The sequence below is a fragment of the Sturnira hondurensis genome, unplaced genomic scaffold (assembly GCF_014824575.4).
Source record: "Sturnira hondurensis isolate 20B ecotype Veracruz unplaced genomic scaffold, ASM1482457v3 Scaffold0000880, whole genome shotgun sequence".
In the NCBI taxonomy this organism is placed as follows: Eukaryota; Metazoa; Chordata; class Mammalia; order Chiroptera; family Phyllostomidae; genus Sturnira; species Sturnira hondurensis.
Genome location: NW_028073511.1, coordinates 20,382,573 through 20,404,326, shown reverse-complemented (window position 1 = coordinate 20,404,326; position 21,754 = coordinate 20,382,573). Strand labels below are relative to the sequence as shown.

The 21,754-nt window shown below is 37.7% G+C and overlaps 1 protein-coding gene and 3 pseudogenes across 3 annotated transcripts in view; 2 read left to right on the top strand and 2 right to left on the bottom strand.

Annotated features, from left to right (window-relative positions):
• The window catches only part of CD96 (CD96 molecule), an 86,124-nt gene extending 64,824 nt beyond the window's left edge, over positions 1-21,300 (top strand). Inside the window, exons 9-14 of one of the 3 annotated variants that reach the window (XM_037055483.1) lie at positions 2,507-2,578; positions 3,110-3,181; positions 14,069-14,131; positions 14,978-15,064; positions 18,381-18,504; positions 20,512-21,300. In XM_037055483.1, the coding sequence (XP_036911378.1) occupies positions 2,507-2,578; positions 3,110-3,181; positions 14,069-14,131; positions 14,978-15,064; positions 18,381-18,504; positions 20,512-20,620 (527 nt within the window). In that variant the 3' untranslated portion in view covers positions 20,621-21,300. Of the gene's footprint in view, positions 1-2,506; positions 2,579-3,109; positions 3,182-14,065; positions 14,132-14,977; positions 15,065-18,380; positions 18,505-20,511 lie in introns of all 3 variants that reach the window. The other 2 variants (XM_037055477.1, XM_037055493.1) reach the window with 2 other exon arrangements.
• On the bottom strand, positions 4,011-4,081 carry LOC118994502 (uncharacterized; annotated as a pseudogene).
• LOC118994508 (uncharacterized) lies at positions 4,226-4,296 on the bottom strand (annotated as a pseudogene).
• On the top strand, positions 8,461-12,199 carry LOC118993860 (cytosolic 5'-nucleotidase 3A-like; annotated as a pseudogene).
• Positions 21,301-21,754: the final 454 nt, after the last annotated feature.

The window sequence follows — 21,754 nt, the reverse complement described above, 5'->3', positions numbered from 1 at the left end:
TTTCTCTGGTGGAGCCGTTGCTGTATAGCTCCTGCTTACTTCTCCACCTGCATCTCATCATTGTGCACAGTGTTCCCAATAGTTTTAGTCGACTTCAGTTCTCTCTTACCTTTTCTGTTCACACTGCTTAGAACATTCTTCTCCTTGCTTCTCCTCTTTCTCCCCCCATCTCCCAACTTGTCTTACTAATTTCTGTCATCCTTCAGGCCTAGTTGCTATGTCATGTTTTGAGAAAACCTTCCTTGAGCTCCCACTTTCAGGGTAAGTTTCCCATCTCTGGAAGCCCAACGTATGCCGTATTTTCTCTACCACAGACTGTACTCGCCACCTCAAATGGCAATAATGGTTTTACTGTTTGCAAAGGGATATAAACCACAGTAACAACAAATTCAAAATTTTTGTTTTGTTTGTTTACACTTGATCTTGTAGTGCTATAGTATAAGTTAAGGAAAGAGCCAATGAAGGGTCAAGCCAGTGGCTGGGTGCCCTGTTCCACAGTCATTCAAGAACCCAGGCTGCTGGCAGCTCTGTCACCTTTCAGTTGTGACTTCTAAGTCTCCCTGCATCATAAAATCTGGATGGTACATGAGGGAAGGTCATGGAGGATCATATGTCGGAGGCATTATAGGTCAGGCCTTGAAATGACAGTCATCATTCTCACTCATAATCCATTGACTAGGGCTCAATACATGTCCACACCTAGCCACACAGGAGACTAGGACTTGAACTTCACCTGTGCCAGGGAGAAGAGGACTGGCCTTGGTGATCAGTCAGTAGTCTGCCACATTGACTTTTATTCTCACTAAATTATGTTCCATGAGGGCAGAGGAAATTGTTTTTCCTTTTACTTCATCCCCTATGCATTCAGTATTTGTTAGATACATAAATCTGTTTTTATCCTATCTGTAAAATTTTTTCTACCCATTTTAGTTTCTGATATAACATGGTATCTGAGCTGAGGCTTCTAACACTTCTCTCTATATGTAACAATGTTCATAGAGCTGAGATATAGTACACACACACGCGCACATCTTATTCATTAATAAGCTGCATTGCAAAAAAAAGTGGTTGATCATCTCTATATGTGAACTCCTTAATAGATGCATAAACCACAGTGCCCATTTCTTTATTTACCACACATATTTTATTCAGAGATTCGATCATCTATATTTTCTATTTAAGGCATCCCTTTTCTCAGAATTGAGGTACCTGGGAAGCCAAGATGCTTTCACTACCATTGAAAGCTTGAGGGTAGATGAGCATGCTGACTGTCAGAATGTAGTGATATTGTTGAGAACTGTATACCCTGTTTAGTATCCTTTTTATAAAGCCTGGGGAGAAATTTATTTTTAATTACAAAAAAAGAAATAGCTTTGTTTCTCTTGAAAATTGACTGTTTTTATCTTATGATGTCCATCAAGCATAACATGTACTTTTTATTTCTTAGCATTGTTACTAGAAAGTTCTGACTAAATGTGGGGCATACGGCTACTAAGAGTACACTTTGTATGCTACCCCACTCAGGCTTCATGGGAACTAAACATGCTTTAATAACTGTGTTTCCCTTGTCCATGTTTTTCCTTTCTCTTCATTTATTTTTTTAAAGATCTTTAGAGGGGAAGGGAAGAAGGAGAGAAATATCAATGTATGGTTGCCTCTCGTGGGTCCCCTACTGGGAACTGGCCTGCGACCCAGGCATGTGCCCTGACTGGGAATCGAACCGTGATCGTGTGGTTCGCAGGTCCACGCTCAATCCACTGAGCTACACCAGCCAGGGCTCTCTTCACTTCTTTTATCTTCTTGCATTGCATATTTATAAAAACCACCTAAAGTACATTTTGGAACAGAGAAGAAATACACATAAATATAATATATTGAAAATGCATCTTCCCAAGAGACATAATATGTTTCCAGTGGAGTGTGATTGGGTATTTTTCTTCTTTAATTTGCTTCATCCTTAGAGATGTTTTCAAATGAATATAAATTAGTCTCTTATTTTAAAAGGAAGAGAGGGAGCAGGAGAATGAGAAATGCTGAATTACAACAGCAGCTAAACTGAGCTAATCCAAAAGCTAAGAATTGATGTAAATACAAAACCATATGTAGTATTTAAAATATTATAGACAGTTGTGAAATTCACTATAAGATGAATTTCATAGGGGTGAGAACCTTGTCTTTATCGTTATTTGCCTGGAAACTAGAGTCTGGCACACAGTAGACACTATAAGAATGTGTTTGGAAAGTATGAAATAACGCCTTGGCTTTAGTTAGGAAAAACTGGGTGAGTATCAAGTAAATGATGTTGCATATTCAGTATGTGCTCATAAGCATGTACCTTTTGGACTCAGCTTCATAACTAATGAGATAAAGTGAATATCATGTAGGCACTAAGATTCTTTCCAGCTGAGTATCCCATGCACTGCGTGCCACCCTTGTTAATAGTAGTGGCAGAGTTAAACATGTATGTGAATATCTACAGCATTTGGAAAATTTGTTTTCAAAATAGGGTATCCAGCCACATCTTCAAATGCCCTCGTAGATGTGAGTGCATCATCGACTGCAAACAACAAGCCTCAAAGTGAGTACAACAGGGCTTTCCCAAAATAATTCAGAGGAGACAACAGGCTCACAAGTTTTACTACAGGCACGAATAGTGTTGAGGTTGGGGCAGAAGGCTGGATTTCTCATTTGATGTTGATATTTTGGGTTTGAGTTACTTGTAATTTATAATCTGATTACTATATATTGATGTGACAATCACTGTACTCTTAAAAATAAGGGTTGGTGATTTGTTATTATACTGTACTTTTTATTTGTCATGGGATTTTAAGGTAATATTTAAGTACTATCAAGCAGTTTTGACAGTAGTCCCAGTGATCTGAGTTGGTAACAAGAACAGAAAAAGAGAGCAAATCTTAAGAAGTTGGCATTAAACGTAAGCTGCAGAACGTATGTTGCTCAGTATGCCAGCTAGCATTCCTGCATAGACAAGAGTATTTTCAATTTTCAGACTTCCCCAAAGTCACATATATTAAAAATTCAGCACATCAAAGCAAAATTAAGTTATAGCTTTATAAAAAGTTTATATTCTGGAAATTTTGTCTTACAGCTAGCAATTCCCATGTGACTGCCCAAGGCTTCAACTCCTCCTGGACCTCCAGTAGGAGAGACGTTGAAACCTGTAAGTATGAGTCCCTTTCAGTCCCCTGGGCCTCATCACTCATCCAACATGTATAATGAGTAACTCCTATGCATTTTACTCATAATGAAGTTAACAAATATTTACAAAGCATCTCCCATGTTTAAAGCACTGATGTTGGAGCTGGGCAGGCATCTGTGAATAAACAGCAGATCTAAGTTCCAGACACTGGTGGAAGGAAGACAGACAAATGGTGAGATAGAACAAATAAAACAGGGAAGGGAGAAAGGAAGAATAAAATGTGAGAGTGGGTTGCCATTTTAAATAAAGGCCTTTCAAGACCTAAATTTAAGGTGACATCTGAGTGAAGATGTAAGTAATGGAAGTAAAAATGCAAGTTTCGAGTGTGCTTAGGGAAAGAGCATCCTAGCAGAATATACATGCCACTAATAAAAATGAAAAACGGAGCCAGGGTGAGGCACAGAAGTGGTCTGTTACTTCTGGCCTGGCCAATTAGCAGCGGCAGTGTCTGCTGCTTTAGTAGATGTCGACAGGATGTGAAGAGGAAACACACTGTCTCCTAGTGGTATTAAGACAAAGATCAGCACTGTGGTGACACAGCAAAGGATGTGGCAGAACAGAAGACTCTGAAGGCCAAACACTGTGAATTAAACTGCTAGGCCCTTTGCCAACAACAGAGTATATGTATGTTCACTTTGGAAAGCATTTAAATCGTGTATTTAAAACTTCTTGAGATCTTTTGGCTCAGTTATCTCTCTGCTGGGAACTCATCCTTAGGAAATACATAAAAGAGAAACATGTATAATATTGCTTTTTATAGCACGATTGATTTATTTCCTTCCTCTCTTTTATGGACATCAGTTTCACAGATTTGTATTAATCATAATTTTTAATTCATGAGACACTTTCATCATTTTTCTATGTATAGATCTATATTTTAGTGTATCATATTTCTTCTAATAAANATCTCTCTGCTGGGAACTCATCCTTAGGAAATACATAAAAGAGAAACATGTATAATATTGCTTTTTATAGCACGATTGATTTATTTCCTTCCTCTCTTTTATGGACATCAGTTTCACAGATTTATATTAATCATAATTTTTAATTCATGAGACACTTTCATCATTTTTCTATGTATAGATCTATATTTTAGTGTATCATATTTCTTCTAATAAATGTTAACGGTGCACACTGACCATCGAACAAGAACAAAACAGGTTTGAACTGCACAGACCTACTTATATGTGAAACATTTTCTTTTTTTTTTTTTAAGATTTTATTTATTTATCTTTAGAGGGGAAGGAGAGAGGGAGAGAAACATCAATGTATGGTTGCCTTTCATGTGTCCCTTGCTGGGAGTTGGCCTGCAAGGAACCAGCCTGCAACCCAGGCATGTGCCCTGACTGGGAATCAAACCGCGATCGTCTGGTTCGGAGGCCCGCGCTCAATCCACTGAGCTACGCCAGCCAGGGCTTTGAAACATTTTCAATAAATACATATAGCATTATAAATGTACTCTCTTCTTTATGATTTCCTTAAAAACATTTTCTTTTCTCTAGCTTAATTTGTTGTAAGAATACAGTATGTAATACAGATAACACAAAATATGCATTAATCGAGTGTATCATTAGTAAGGCCTCTAGTTAACAGTAGGTTAGTGACAATTATCTTGGAGGAAGCAAACATTATGTGTGGATTTCCAGCTCACAGGGGTCAGGGCCCTTAAATCTGGTGGTGTTCAAGTGTCAACTGTAATGCACACCTGCAAACTCACTGCTCAGGTAAATATGACTGAAAAGGCATTTTAAAAAGAGAGGGCACACAAAGAGATTCACAGATAAGTGGAACATAGAGGTATGTCAAGGTAGCATGACAGATTACTGTGAAGAAAAGAGACTATTCAGCAAATGGACCTAGGAACATTGATTATTTATAAGAAAAAAAAGCACTAAAACATACTTCTGTCATATGCATTACACACAAAAAAATTTTATAGATGAAGTTCTTTATATCAACAAAGCATTAACATGTAATAAAATAAAGGTGATATTTTCCCAAGCTGTGAGGTAGGGAAGGGCTTAAAGAAGAGACATCAAGCACTAACCATTAAAACAAGTAAAAATAGAATTAAATAAGGGGACCCTAGGTCACTGTTGGTGGGATTGCAGACTGGTACAACCACTATGGAAAACAGTATGGGATTTTCTAAGAAAACTGAAAATGAATCTGCCTTTTGACCCAGCAATTCCACTGCTAGGATTATATCCTAAGAATCCTAAAACACCAATCCCAAAGAACATATGCACCCCAATGTTCATAGCAGCACAATTTATTGTAGCCAAGAGTTGGAAGCAACCTAGGTGCCCATCAGTAAATGAATGGATCAAAAAACTATGGTACATTTACACAATGGAATTCTATGCAGCAGAGAGAAAGAAGGAGCTCCTACCCTTTGCAACAGCATGGATGGAACTGGAAAGCATTTTGCTGAGTGAAATAAGCCAGGAGGTGAAAGACAAATATCGTATGATCTCACTTTTAACAGGAAACTAAACAACAAAAGAAACAAGCAAACAAAATATAACCAAAGACACTGAAATACAGAACAGGCTGACAGGGACCAGAGGAGAGAAGAAAGGGAATTTACAGGAACAAGTATAAAGGACACATGGACAAAAACTAAGGGGGGTGGAAATGGGAGGGAGGTGGGGATCACTAGCAGGGTGGGCTTGGATGGGAGTAAAAGACAGAAAACTGTACTTGAACAATAGTTAAATAAAAAAAAGTTAAATAAATAATAAAAATTTATTAAATAAATAAAACAGACACCTTAAAGTGTAAAATTAATGAAAGCTATAATCCAGGAGTAGATACTTGTCACACATGTAATTGAAAAAGAATCAAGAATGCATACTTCACAAAGGATCTAAACTTTATATAAGAACATATAAGAACAAACCAGTAAAAAAAAAAATAGAAAACTATAGAAATGAGCAAACAGGCGTATTACAAATCATGAAACAAGTAGCTAGAAAAAGAGATTCTCAGCCTCTCTAGAAATTAGGAAATGCAAATGAAGACTAGAATCAGATAACTATTGTATACCTAATTGATCAGCAGCAATTAAGAGGTCCATAATTACCAAGTGTTATATGGACTGTAAAGTAAGGATTTATATATTGCTGGTGAGAGTAAAAATTGGTACCATCACTTTCCACCACTTTGACATTACATTTTAAAAATGAACATTTTCATACCCTGCAATCTAACAATTTTTTTCTCCCAGATAGATATCCCACTACACATGCAAACATACTAGTACATCTACCCAGGAGGTATGTATACTGTTCATAACAGCAAAAATTATGAACAATATAAATGGTCATAGCCAAGAGAATAGATAAATTATAGCATAGTCGTATAATAAAATATCACAGAGCAATAAAAAATGAGTAAGTGATAGTCACATACGGCAGCATGAATGTATCTTTATAACATTGTGTGGAGTCAAAAAAGTAAGTGCCAGGTGACAATATATGGAATAATATTTTTCAATAAAATTTAAAAGTAAGTACAACTAACCACCATACAATTTAAGCATAATATGTGATCTTTTTTTTTTGAAAAATTACATGTGACTAATGGACACAACATTCAAAACAGGGTTTGCTTTTGAATGGGCATAGCAGGATAGGTTAGGATTAAATAACATTATATAATATAGTCATAATATATGACTAAAAACCAAAATATCTGTGTGTATGAGTGAGAATTACGGGGTGTTTAGGAAGAATTTGTCCAATAATAAGAGAATGTGGAATAGGTGAGATAATAACTCAATGAAATATTATTATGAAGCTCATTAAAACCATAGCCCTAATGTACTAAGCCAGCCAGAATATCTTATGATGTAGACAAGGCTAGGAGCTGAAAAATATTTGCCCATCAGTTATAAATTGAGAATAAAAGTATTAGTCTGGGGATAAAAGTCTATACTTCATAGATTAACATTTATCTTTATATGGTGTTAACATAAAATTGAGTTGTTTCTAATAAACTATGCTGAAACTCTACCTGTGCTAATCTGCCATCCTTTATTCATGGTGCTGTAACACAAGGAAGTTCCATGAGATATTTGTTTTGTCGGCTTACCTGTATCCCCCATGTCTAAGACAAGGCTTGGCATATTATTAGTGCTCCACAAATATTGATGAACAGATAAATCAAATCATACTTCTTGGTTATAAGGGCGAAATTATGTAGTAGTGGGCAAAAGAGTTTATTGGACAATGTTACACCAAAAAGCTGAGCTCCAGCTTAAATTTATGATATCTATATGTATCTATAGATAGATAGATAGATAGATAGATATGTGTGTGTATGTGTGTGTGTATGTGTACATATACATAAAATTCCATGAATTTATTCTAATTATAACTGACTGTCTGATGTTGGTCTTTATTTGATTGTCTATTGAAATTATACTAGAATGTCACAAGAACAGGTTCCTAAATCTCTTTCTGTCTTGTTCACTATGCTTTCCTGATGCTTGCGGCAGCAGTGGGCATAATAGGTGCTTAGCACGTATTTCCTGAGTGATTGAAAGAATACATGTAACATATGGGCAAGGATGAGAAAGAAAACACATAAACACAGTGAAAAGAATGATCCACTAAAGTGGAATATTTAAACTTTTTATTTATTTGTCCTATTTAAATTGTCAGTAGAATACCGCATGTGCCAGTAATTGAAAGGAAATCCTTTTCGTGGCAGACATCACATCACTATGAAGCACACAGGCCCCCAAGGGTCTTCCTTCCTCAGAAACTGTGAAACTGAAAGAGTCTCACTGCAAGTACTTCATCATCTACACAAGTGTATTCTTGGTCTTTTTAATAGGTTTCACACTTAAACGAACTATTGTAATCCTTCTCATCTTCTGTCTTTTATCAGTTGAAAACTTCATTTATCCTCACACCTTTTTATCATTCTTACCACAAAATAGCCTTAGAAATTATAAAATCCAGAAAGGAACTTTAGAACCCAACAATTTTTGTCCTGTCAGTGAAAACCTATATTTTCACTTATGCAGAAATAATGTTTTTGTTAACTAATTGCCACTTTTTAATTCATAGACTTATAGAAAAATCCCCTGCAGTGAGTAGTTTTATGTGTAGTCATTGACAAAAATACATTAGGATCCAAAAAGTGAATATTGATTGCTTACTTTCAAACTGTTTTTGAAACATGTTTCTACTCATTGGATTGTACCATAATGTGACATCTAGTATTAGATGATGCATTTGGCAAGACTCAGCACAGGCACTGGTAATGGGATTTTTTTCTCCCGGCATGTTTATTTCAGCAGATTTATGAAATGTTCAAAGGCAGGCAAAGAATGATAATGGATGGATTTCTGGAGAAATAAACCCACAGCAACGTTTCTAAGGCCCTTGCTATTTGTCAACATGTGCTATGGGATATTTGCTTATACACGCAGTACTCGTAGCTCATATTTATTTGGATGTCACTAGACAGTTCTGAGTTCATTACATTTACACTAAATTCACAAAGATAAGTTTTAATGTATTCTTTGTTTGTCATTTTGTTTATCAACTTGAAGGAATCTAAGCTGGGACTCAAGAATTTTAGAGTCTAGCACTGGCTGGTGTGGCTCAGTGGATTGAGTGCCAGCCTGTGAACCAAAGGGTTATCAGTTCAGTTCCCAGTCAGGGCACATGCCTGGGTTGTGGACCAGGCCTCCACCAGGGGCCGTGCAAGAGGCAACCACACATTGGTGCTTCTCTCCGTTTCTTCCTCCCTTCCCCTCTGTCTAAAAATAAATAAATACTATAATATCTCAGACAAAATAGGAATTATTACAATGTAAGGAAAATTTATAGCTGAGTATTATAATGTAAGAAAAAAATTGACAAAGTGGATTTTTAAGAAATCATAAAATTAGAATGAAATGAAGATATTTTAGTCAATGAAGAGCAGATTGTTTAAGGAGTATCTCTGCAAATTGTGTTTCTTTCTCAGTCAGGATTTAATGTTTCATATGTGAAAAAATATCAGAGTTCACAAGGATTTTGACAAAATGGTTATGGTACTAACTTACGCTTGCTCATTTGCCCAACAACAAAATGCAGTTCATGGTTTCAGCTGGTAACCCTAACAAGCAGAAAAGCTTGCTTCTGTTTAACCCACTGGGCTAAGGCTAAAAATTGTTTTATAAAAGGGTTTTGCCTTGATTATTATCATTAATATGAAAGGGTAGATCATAAATGTGTTTCCTAAGCTGAGTTCCATGATCTAAAATGCTAAAATAATAAATTATACATCCATAGGGTCATAAGGTAAACAAAGTATGTGGGTGTTATAGTTGTTCTACCTTAATTGTGGGAGTTGACTGAGGTTCCACTAAACAAATATGTTTCCCAACTATAAAAATAATATCTGCTCACTGTACAAAATTAGAAAAACAGAGAAATTTAAAACTAACACTTTATATGCATCTGTGTTCCACTTTTTTCCCTCAGACATTGAATATCTTAGGCCTTTTCCCAAATGCTCTGTAATTCTTTGTAAACATCATTTACAGAGTTTCATTTTTATGATAACTGACAATAACAAGCTAAATGAAAAGTGGTACTTTGAAATATATTAGTCATACTTAAAATTAAATATACTATGTCAAGAAAGAAAATACATAAATAAAAATAAATAAATAACCTATTTTTAAAAACAACAATATTAGAGTCCAATCTTAGTCCAGTGTCCAAGTTTCCTGAGTCTAAAACAGCTATGAAACGGAGCTACTGGTTCTAATCAGCTCAATGTCCCAAACTGGTAGGGTTAGTAATGTCCAAGTGCATATTTTCATCCTGACTCTCAGGGGATCAGGCCATGGAGCAGAAAATTGAAGCCTAATTTCTCTTTTCTTTTTGGTTTTTCCTGTCAGGTATCTGGTCCACTGGAGATAAAACCCACATTTAAATCAGTCAGTCTGTCTAAGTTATACAAGCAGAAAAATTATATGACTCTTCATGAGCCCCAGCTTGCCCCATTACGAAAATCAGCAGTCTCACTGTCAACACACACACGTACCTGAGCCTCAGAGTACCTTTTACTGACCTCACTTTCCTTACCTTCAAATTTCTGTATTCTTCTTAAATCTTAAAGATGTGTCACTTATCCTGTCCATAATTCTGTCTGGTTCTTCTCAGGCTTTGGTAGCTGTGGCTGGTAATTTCATAACAAGTATTTTTACTTTCCACTGGCAGAGGGTGATGGAGAGGCTAACGCTGAGGGTTTGAGGGGAGGGGCAGGGACGTGGTAACGAGAGAGCCTATAGCAACGCTGGGTCCTGTTCGTATTTCAGTCTCCGTGATAATCTTCAATCCCTCAGTTTCCTGCTGGCTGGGATGCTGATTCTCTATAATCATCACCCTTGCCCTCAATTTCTGATTCTCTAAAATCACCATTCTTACCCTCAATTTCTAAAATCTTATGCACCTCAGATCACATCTCATTCCATTTTCCTCTTTTCTAAATTGCCATTCTCCCACTCTGTCATCTAGTTTATGATTATGTCAGTTTCAAATTAAAGATGTATTTCTCTGACTTAAAATTTTATTGTTTGTTAAATCACCAACTCATGAACGTCATCTTTTTTTTTTCTGTGGTTGGGAAGAGTGTGGTGGTCTCATCTTTGGACTAAGAGATCAGAGCAAAAGTAGACACTGTCGTTAGTGCCACCATGTATGTTCTGGTGGAAGAGGAGGTGCTGGCTGAGCACACATTCACCCTGAGGAGGGAGATAGAACAGAAGACCGAGGCCATTGAAGAATTGTTCATCTCTTCATCTCTGGCTATTGTTTGCCGCCTATGCCATAGTTCTAGGACACATTTAAGGACAAAAGAACTCAGAGTGACTTTAGGAAGACTGGATAACCGAGAAAAAAATCTGGACATGTAAAATGATTCCAGAATTTCAGAGAAGTTCATTTTGCCACAAGAACCGTACGAGAGTAAAAGACGTCATCTGTGGTTTCGCCAAGTGAAGTGCTGCCAGACTTCAGACAACCCACACCCTGCGATGACACTGAGAAGGTTTTCCTACAAAAGGGAACGATGCCTAACAGGTCATAATATTATTGACAACTCTAAACTGGTTACAGACAGATATCCATGAAAGCTATTGCAACTAAATGAAAAGTACCACACTGAGAAGGACACTTTTATGGTAGAATGAATGGTGTCACATAGTCTCCTTGTTGAACAAGCTTTACCAAAAATAAAACTTAAATAAATTATGGAAGAAATGAAGGGTTTGCTGAAGGGAGGGTATAAAAATGTATTTGAGAAACACCATCAACACAGTATCCCTGTGTTCCTGTTTTAACTGATCATGGTGATGTGCTAAAGGAGATTATCCATCAAGCTGGTGTTTACCATCCAAACATCAGAGTCACAATCATTTTTGGATTTTGATGGAAATGGGTGCTCAAAGGGTTTTAAAGAGATTTCACTTTTGTGTTTGACAAACATGATGATGACTTGAAGAATACAGGATAGTTCAGTCAGTTAAAAGACAATAGCAACACTGTTCTGCTGAGACTCTCAAGGAGCCTTAAAAATGGCAGATGGAGTAGTCAATGTGGAGCACATTCTAAATACTGGATATTGAAATGATAGAGTGTTGGGGCTTTTAGAAAAGTACTGCATGGATGAAAGATGAATCACTGGAGGTAGCTAACTCTGCCTTACTGAGGATGCTATAAACAAGCACTATTTAGGAAGACCTCTGTCCTATGGGAGCAATTGATGCAAGAATTGTTCATCTCTTCATCTTCCTGAAAGACTTTTATTTCTTGCTCTTGAAGTTTTTTCTTTACATTACTTAAGTATTTTCAGACATTGAATCTGTCAACTGGAAGCTCCTTTATCTTCACCTCTCTCAGTACACTCCCTGCTCTGTTTTTCAAACAAAGATAAAAAAATCTTAAAGCCAAAATTAAAATAATTCCCTACTTTTCCAAAGTGAGTTTTGTTGTTAATGCTATCACACATTTTTATGTCTTTTTACACTTGAAAATTTTCTAGAAGTCTAAAAAAAGCTTTATGAAATGGTCAAATAATTGGCATGATTTGAAGTATTGCCATTGTTGTCATTTGAATAGATCCTGCTGATGATATCACCAGCCCCTGAAATTACATTATGCTTGGTTATTGCAATTAGAGAGAATCTGTACTGACCAGAAAAAAAAGAAAAACAGCACTGTATATATGGCAAAAACAAAACAAAAACTAAACAAAAAAATTTGGTGTCCACATGTATCTGATTATTACAAAATGTTCTCTATTTACCTACTACTAATAAATGCGAAATAATAACTTTTTTTAAATACCTGTTTTTCCCAAAGGGATAGCCCTTGATCAACCATTTATATCTTAGCGTAAATTAATTTGTTATATACTTTCTTACAAGCTGAATTTGAAGAGATCAGATATAAAGTCATCTGATCTCTAAATCAAGCTCTAAATCAAACACACAACATTGGTGGGGGTGGAGAAAAACTGAACAAACTGTTTTATCATCATTGCACCTAAATCCAGTCCTGGTCCCCATTTCTTTTTATAGTTGTTCTTTGTCAATCAAGTTTCTGGCTTAATGGCTTAACTATTAAAAATGGGCATTAAAAAATGGTCAGTCCATCATCTGTAGACCTTCATGTTCTATCTGGGAGAGAAAAAGAGTCAAGGCCATAGATTCAGATCAGAGAATTATATAAAGTATAAGATCATCTCTCTGGCCCAGTCACACTTGAACTAGCTGTGTATAAAACCACCCTGACCTGTAGGGTGACTGCATGTGGAAGTTGCTATGACAGATTGTCTGGTGAGTCATCCCTAGAAAATACTGACCTATATCTCTTCTGAATGATCTGATAACATATCTTTGTCTACAGCTGCAAATGCTATTGATGCTCACGGAGAAACCAAGAAAAAGAAGCTAAGGAGTTTCTCCATGTTTGTTTTGTTTTGTTTTTGCTCATTTGTTTTGATCTGGACACACAAGTAAACAGCTTCTAAAATCACTTATGCTAATGGGTTGAATATATAAGCATACTACTCATGCACCACAATAGTTATTTTACTCTACATCTGTTTCATTGTTGGCCTATTATCAAATGCAGATATGTGCAGTTTGCCAAGAAGTGCATTTTTCTTGCCAGAGGTGGGGAACTAAGCAAAATGAGTCGATGGATCTATTTCAAAAGCCATATGTGCTGTCTGAGTCTGCTGCCACCACTCAAGGGGGAGATTTGGCTCTGAAAGCATCAAAAGGACATGTCTAGCAGCTAACAGGCCCATGACCATAGGGGTCTGATAGTTCACTGTTGACACAGTTCAATGGCACAGTTGAATACAAATGTCTACTTACCCACAAACTATTTTGTTCCCTCATGTGTTCTACCAAGGTCTTCCAAGTCCAAGTCCAACTGGCACCTTTCCTGGACTAAAGTCCACCATAACACACCTGGGCTTTCGTGCTCTCCTATTCCTTTAGCTTGTCTATGGATGGACATAAGAACAATCACAACAAACTCGCTGTGGCTGGAAGAACCTTTCCTGGTGTTTTCCTTTCATTCCTTCTTCCTTCTCCTAAGTGGCTAAAATCTAAGCCTTCCCTATTAGAGACATCAAGACTATGAGCGTTCCCTCAACTCCCTCTTTATTGTAGGACATTCCAGTGTGTGCTGCAGAATAGTTCAATTATGTCACTTTAAATGTGAATCAATACCCCTTTTCATCATCATTATATTTAAGTAAAGGTCAAGAAGAGAAAATAAATACTCTTATACAGATAATTCTTCCAATATATTCCTCCTTCGGCAGCTTCATGGATGCCCAGTGAAACACACAGTTCATTCCCCTCAGGAGCAGGCTCAACACCTCATGGTGAGTACTGGGGAGGATTTGGGGTCAAGGAAGGTAATGGTCTGCTTCTTCTGGGTGGACAGTGAAAAACAAGGACGGATAAGAACCCAATCTCAGCTAGGCATTTGAAAGCGCATCTTGATAATGAAAATGACGGCAATTGTGACAATGATAGGAAATGGAACTAAAATTCTTACCAGGCACTGAAAAAACATAGTCAGAGACCAAGTCTTCTATTTTGTTTCTCTATTGTATTTCAAGGTGAAATTTATATAATAACTTTTTTGAACCAATTAAATCCATTAAACATTTATTTTTTTCAATTTTCTATCAGAAAATGGAATGATCTTTGAGTATGGATTTGTCTATTTGAATGTTGCAAAGGAATTTTTAAAATTTATTTTTATTGTATTTTTCCATTACCAATTATCCTGCTTTCACCCTTTCCCACCTCCACCCACCCCCACTCCTCTGTAACTACCACACTGTTGTCCATGTCCACAAGTGCTTTTTCCTTTTTGTTGTTGACCTTTTCACACAGGTTAGAGTAGGAAGGATCAGTATTTTGTCCTCTTTGACATCCTGAGAGAATAGGCATAGCCCTCATTTTTCTATGATCCCAACTTATGATGTTTTTCCATAATTACTGAAAGTTCTCCTGGCGACTGTTCAGCAGATATTGGTTTGTTTGTGTAGCTTCTCTTTTTTCCTTTAAACCAACAGGAAGTTTCACTACTTTGTGGCCATTAGATCCTAGGACTCTAGCCTTGCTGTAAATTGTCCTTAGTGAACTTTACACATAAAATTTTTGGAGCATTTAAGCCATTCAGTCTGAACCCTTGCAGATAATCCCCTTTGTCTCCCTAGGAGACATCACCAGCACAAGCAAAGCACTTTCGGAAGTCCCCACAACTGCCAATAGATCTACTAAAAATAATCACGTCCATATCACTGGTGAGTCATTTCCCACTTGATGTTTGGATGTTGTGTTTTATTCACTCAACAAACATTTGTTGAGTATCTACTATTTGCCAGATGCTGTACCAATTGTTGGACAGACAGTAAAAACACTGACCTCCAGAAATGAATATCTGTTAGAGATGATCTATACTAAATAAGTAATCATACAATAACATTTATTTGTGACATGCTGTGATGTAGCACAAGGTATTGTCAGAGTCTAATGGAAAGGTCTGATTTTAATTGGAGAACAGGAAAGGACTCACTGAGAACATATTTTAATTAAAATCTGAAAAATGAACAAGAATTAGCCAGGTGGAAAGTAGTGAGAAACATTCAGTCTTGTGAAAATATAGTCTGAGTCAAAAAGAGATAGTTGGGAAAAAGAGAATTCCTACATTCACCTAACACAATTTTGTCAATGCTAAATATAATCCTTTATTTTACATAAGAGGACAAGGGATTCTATAAAGTTAGGGCTCCCCAGCCCCCACCCAATGCAGGTCTTGATTGTAAATTCAGAGGTATAATCAACTTTTTCACTTCAGGAGGTATTCACTTGACTGGTGAACTCTTTGCCTGGGTGCTCAGCTCATTCCACATGCAGTCCTCAGATCATTAGAGCACCATCCTTCATACAGCATGGCAACAGGTTGCAAACCGAGGTCCCACCTATGCCTTTGAGACGCTGTTGTCTTCAGGAGCTGCCTGCTTTAGACCTGGGCCGGGACTGGAGCTCTGCTTCTGCCCGGAGACATGCCTGAACTCAGTGGCCTCATTTTCTATATTTGGTTTGAAGAAAATTTGTAAACACAGATGTTTGCAAATCAGTGTAAACACTGATTTAAAATCTTTTGTACTTTTATTTTTCCAAAACATTGGGAGGTAAAATGTTACATCCCACCATAATACTACCGTAGGGCCTAGTCAATATCGATTTCATTAAAACACAATTTTGTGCAGTCCTGAGTCAGTCATCTGTATGATTGTTTCCTTTGTGATCACGAGACTCTAGTGGTTTGAACTACTCTGAACTCTCTCTAGCCATCTGTCCATAGCCAGTGCCACGTGGTTTTGTAGGATTGCGCAAGCTTCCATCAATGTCTTTGAACAGGGCTGGGGTAGGGTGAGCATCAGGAAAACCTCAAACCTTTGGATGTCTGTTATAAAAAGAAAAGTCTTCCACACTGATAAGCAGTGTTAACACGGCAACATATGTGGCTGCAGTCCAAACTATATAAAACATAGAACAGACTTGGTACCTAATATTTTTAAATCTGGCTTTTTTGCCTGTGTCTTTTTTTTTTTTGAGACTTTGCTGTGTGAAAAGCAGTATAATAAATCTAGGCAATCGCCTTGGCTGGTGTAGCTCAGTGGGTTGAGCGCAGGCCTGCAAAATAAAGGATTGCGGTTCAATTCCCAGTCAGGGCACATGCCTGTGTTGCAGGCCAGTTCCTGGCAGGGGACGCACGAGAGGCAACCATATATTGAAAAAAAAGTTTAAACATAAATCGAGGCAATAAAAGAAATTAAAAACCTAGTCTCCACCTGCAAGCAGTTTATACTCTAAATAATAAAAGAAAATCAATCCAGATAATTCTGATATAATATGCACTATTTGCCCAAATGATCTATGCAAGCTAATGAGCTAGAGAGCTAGAGATGTATCTGTAATGTATAAGGAATTTCACTGGAGTGCTGTTAGAAATAACAGAAGCCTGGAAACAATTCAACCATCTAACATTAAGAGACCAATTAAATACACTACGGTAGAGCCATACATTGGGGAACTAGCCAGGATTTTAATTGAATGTGGTAAATTTCTATGTACTTTTTTTGGAAACTATTCCAAGAATGTTTTTTAAAAGAAAAAAACAGGGGACAGACAGAATAGTATATCTAGTATGCCCCCATTTGTAATATACATGTTTATGTATGCATAGAAAATTTCTGGCAGGATATGTAATTAACTATTGAATGTTATTGCCTTAGTGTGGGTGACTGGCACCTGAAGTATTAAGAGCACTTCCTTCTTTTAAAAGATTTTTATTTATTTATTTTCAGAGAAAAGGAGGGAGAAAGAGTGGGAGAAAACATCAGTGTGTGGTTGCCACTCATGTGTCCTCCACTGGGGACCTGGCCCACACCCCAGTCAGGTGCCCTGACTAGGAATCGCACTGGTGACCCTTTGGTCCGCAGGACAGCACTCAGTCCACTGAGCCACACCAGCCAGGGAAGAACACTTCCTTTTCATTGTAATTTTATATTTGGGTGCTTTTTGAATTTTTAACATGATCATCATAATATACTTTTTGAAAAGGAAATGCTTTTATTTACTGCTAGGTAGAATCAGGCACCCTCATTTACTAAAAAGTAAAACCATCCAAAGTATGATATTTATTTTGCTGCTGATCTAAAATCCACAGTATTTGAAAGTCTTTGCTTCATGCAGTTTGACTTAGTCCTCAAATGTTAAAAATGTAATAAATTAGTTGAGTATGGGTGTAGTCAGCACAGATAAGAAAAATCAGCCCATTGGCTCTTCACAGATATAATTTTAGCCAGTCTCTTACTTTCTTCAACTTTCTCCCTTTTCAGATCATAGAAACAGCAAAACCCACTGGTTTCCATTCTACCCCTTTTGTCCCTTCTCCCCTTTCTATTCCTGAAATGAATATGGGGAGAAGGAAAGAAAAAGAGGAAAGTTGAGAGAAAAGGATAGGAGACTCTCTACCCTGGATACGATTCCTTGAGTGACAAATGGAAAGTCCTGGAACACAGCCTTTTCAGCCCTGTAACTCCGTAGGGATTGGCCAGGCCTCTCCAGCTTTGGCTCTTTAGGGCTTTGGAATGTTATGATGCTTTTTTCTCCTCCTGCCACACATGCTTCCATAAGGTCTTTAGTGAGTCCTTCAAGAATAAGAAAATCCAATGCCAGACCATTGTTTTACAAGTAAAGCTTTCTTCACTGGAGCAAATTTGGAGAACAAATTTATAGGTTATCATTTTCATTTATTCATTCCTGCAAATAACATTTCATCAGGCACTGTATGTCAGGAGTTGTCTGGGAAAATATCGGTTGTAGAACATTCGAACAAGAAAGACATTCATGTAAAATGTGATAGTGTAAATGCTGGACCAGAAATTAAAACAAGGCAGAGATATGATCCCAAAGCACGACTGTGGTCAAGGACTATTCTATGGCCCTCGCATAAAATCTGTGCTGGGTAGGAGAAATAGTTCAATTAATTCTGGTTTCCAGTGGCCCAAGTTTGGCATTAACATTCCTCTCTCTTTATGCCCTTTTCAGGTGCTGTGGCTAATAAGCCCAAAGGTGGAATGTCCTGGCCAGTGATTGTAGCGGCTTTGCTCTTTTTCTGCCTGGTACTGTTTGGTCTGGGAATGAGAAAATGGTGTCAATACCAACGGGAAATGTAAGTATGATGCTAAGGCATGCAGAAACAGACACTTTTTCAATGTGCATTGTTCACTCAGCAGCACAAATATTCCTACATCGATTGAGTCCCTCTCATATTTAACCCAGGAAATAAGTCTCAGAGAGTCTGGGCAGCTTTCCCAGCACCACACAGCTGGGATTAGATGCACAGCTTCTGACTTGGTACCCCCCTCTGCCCACTCCGGCTGGAACACTCCACTCAGCAGGTGGAACAAGTCACTGGGCAGGAAACAAAAACCAAGCCCCACCTTACCTCAAAATTGAAAATGATTTTTCTTTTAATCTTCATTATTTTTTCATTTTCATGCATCTCTGAACTGCCTAGGCCTAGCCAGGCCTAGATGCTCAAGTGTGAAATTGAGTGAGAAAGGTAATTTAAAGAAATTTCCAGCTGCTTTGCAGCAGAATGAGTTTTTACTGCCCTTGTCCTTTCCCCCAAGAGGAACAGAAAGTAAGCAGTCGGTTTCCCCTTCTTTGTCTTATTGAAACATTTTCCAGAACTATTCGCCCTCCCATCAACAATCTGAAATGACATGTTAGGTCACACTTCACTTTTCTGACTTGGTTATTTTGGATCAGCCCAGATTAGGCCACGATTAGAGGGGACCTCGTAATATTTAGGGCTGATCTTCCATGTATCTTATGACTACTGCTGAAGATAACGCTGACCGTTACTCAGTACCTTCCCCTATTTGTCTGAGAGTATCCTTGAAGACTCTAATCATGTACTCTTTTTCATGGTAAGTAAAGAACTAAACCAGTGGTCAGAGATTGTGGATTTTTATCCAAGTGGTCTGCTTTGGCCGCCATACGATTTTGAGAAATTCATAATTTACCTGAAAAAAATGGAAGTGCAAATTTTTTAGAATATTATCTACTTTCTGATAAACACTGTTTCCACTAAAGCATCAGAAAACCAGATAATAGGCATTAGGAATTTATATATTAGAATGAGAAGATGGGATTCTGATCATCTGAAGTGATTTTTTGTGGTTATTCTGTAGCCAAATGTCTGTATTATATAGAGATGAGAAACAATCTCTCCATAAGTGCATGTGAGAGAGAGATCTGGAGAAGGTAAGGTGCTATGGATTGATACGGAAGATGTGGAGGTGTTTGAATTGTGGACACAAATCTGCTCACGGGTATATTTCTGTTTTCTAATATCAAGAGGACTGGAGCATTTGTGTATCTGAATCCCACACTCACCTCTATGCTTGAGGCCTTTCAGACAAGAGATGAGTTAGGTACCAGGGAACAGTACTTTATGCAAAGATGGTATTAAGAATGTTCTCTGGCTTCGAGAGAAGAGGTTCTGGAATTATCTATCCAGTACCAACCAGCTCGAGGATTCAGAAGAGCTCACTTCCCACCGCAAGCAAATCCCCACAGCACACAATGAGTGTGTGGGTGAAGTCTGGGGGTACAGTTGGCAAAGGAAAAGTCTCTGTCTTTGGCCCCAGAATTTTACAGCCTAGTCTGGAGGAATGTTTTAACCCACATGAGAGAAACACTTCTACTAAGAAGCAGTTGCCATGGAGAGTACAGGCTTTAGTTAAAAGACTCGAATTGTTGTCTGGTTCTGTAGGGCAAGTTGCTTAAAACCTTTGTGCCTCATTTTGTGGAACGGTGACGGTGATATTCGGTCTGTACTACAAATTAAGTAATGTTATTATAAAAATGCTTTGAAAACTATATAAAATCACCATATAAATATTAATTGAAGATATTATCATGATAAAACTAACCAGCAGAAGGTTAGACCAAGGAAATTCTGAAGGAGCTAGTGAGGCACGTCTCTTCTTCTGTCTCTGTGCCCTACTGTAAAAGAACATACATATCATATGTGATGTGCATGCTGTATTATGTATGTTTTATATATATATATATATATATATATATATATATATATATATGACATGTGTGTATAACTATATCACCCCCTCACATTCTTAGTGCTGAACAAACGATGTTTTCCCCCTAGCATGGAGAGACCCCCACCTTTCAAGCCGCCGCCACCTCCCATCAAGTACACTTGCATTCAGGAGTCCACTGGAAGTGATCTGCCCTGTCACGAGATGGAAACACTCTAGTTCTTTGAGACTTTTCCATATAATGAAACTCTGCTAGAATCCTCTTGAGAAGGTCGATATTTTGCTTTATTAAATATTTGCCCCTAACCAAGCCTCTCCTGCAGCTGAAATGGAAGTCAGAGGAGAATGACATGTTTTCCCAGCAACTTGTCCCCTTTCAGCTGCATGTGCCTTTAAGAAAGAGTGAGAGGGTATGTTTGCTGACACCCAGTGCAATCTGTAGGGATGTTCTTGCTTATGTAATAAGTGCAATGTAGGCTGCTGCCATTAAAAATACTTGCAGTGTTTTTATTCTTCATTTTAATTATCTGATTGCAGTGACAATAATGGTTTCAAGCATATGTTTGTACCAGACCTTTTTCTCTGTGGACATCTGCCAACTTTCTAAACTACTTGCCAAACACATGATAATCTCTGAGGTTTGTCACATTCCCTAGGAACATAAAGTTCTAGCAAGAGCTCCAAATAATGGGAAAGTGCCATTTGTCTTTATATTGAAATCCGACTGTTTATTTTCACTGGAGGGAAACAGAATATCCTTCGCAAGAACCCCAGTTCCAATCCTCCTCCCATTATGTTCAGCCCAGGATCCTGCCCCATGGGATGGGGAAGGATCGAAGAGATAACTAGCAATAACCAAGTAGCCTAATAGATATAACCTTTAACTGGCTTCTAAAATTGCATAAGCTAGGAGTGATCTCATTCTCAGTTTTACCTCTGCGTGTGTGTGTGTGTGTGTGTGTGTGTGTGTGAGAGAGAGAGAGAGAGAGAGGAACCACTGGCAAACTGTTATATAAGTAAATGGACAGCCCAACGCTAATCTAACTCACTTAATTCTCTTTATTCTTTTCCATTGGGGGCTTTCCTGTTCATTCAGTGTTCCTATTCTAATTTGTCTTGAAACAAATAAAGAGCCTCAAATCAGATTAGTATTGATGAGTAAAACCTGCTCCTACCAATCTTTTATAAAACATTTCAAACAGAGCATATAGGTGGCAGAGAAAGAAGTCTTGTCAGCCTGACCAGCTCTGTATTCAGCAAAAGTTTGTGAGTGAATAAATTACTGATGCCTCTTGTTCCTCTAAACCTTTCCACACACCCCTGCCCCAGGAGTGAAGAAAAGAGGTTGCTGAC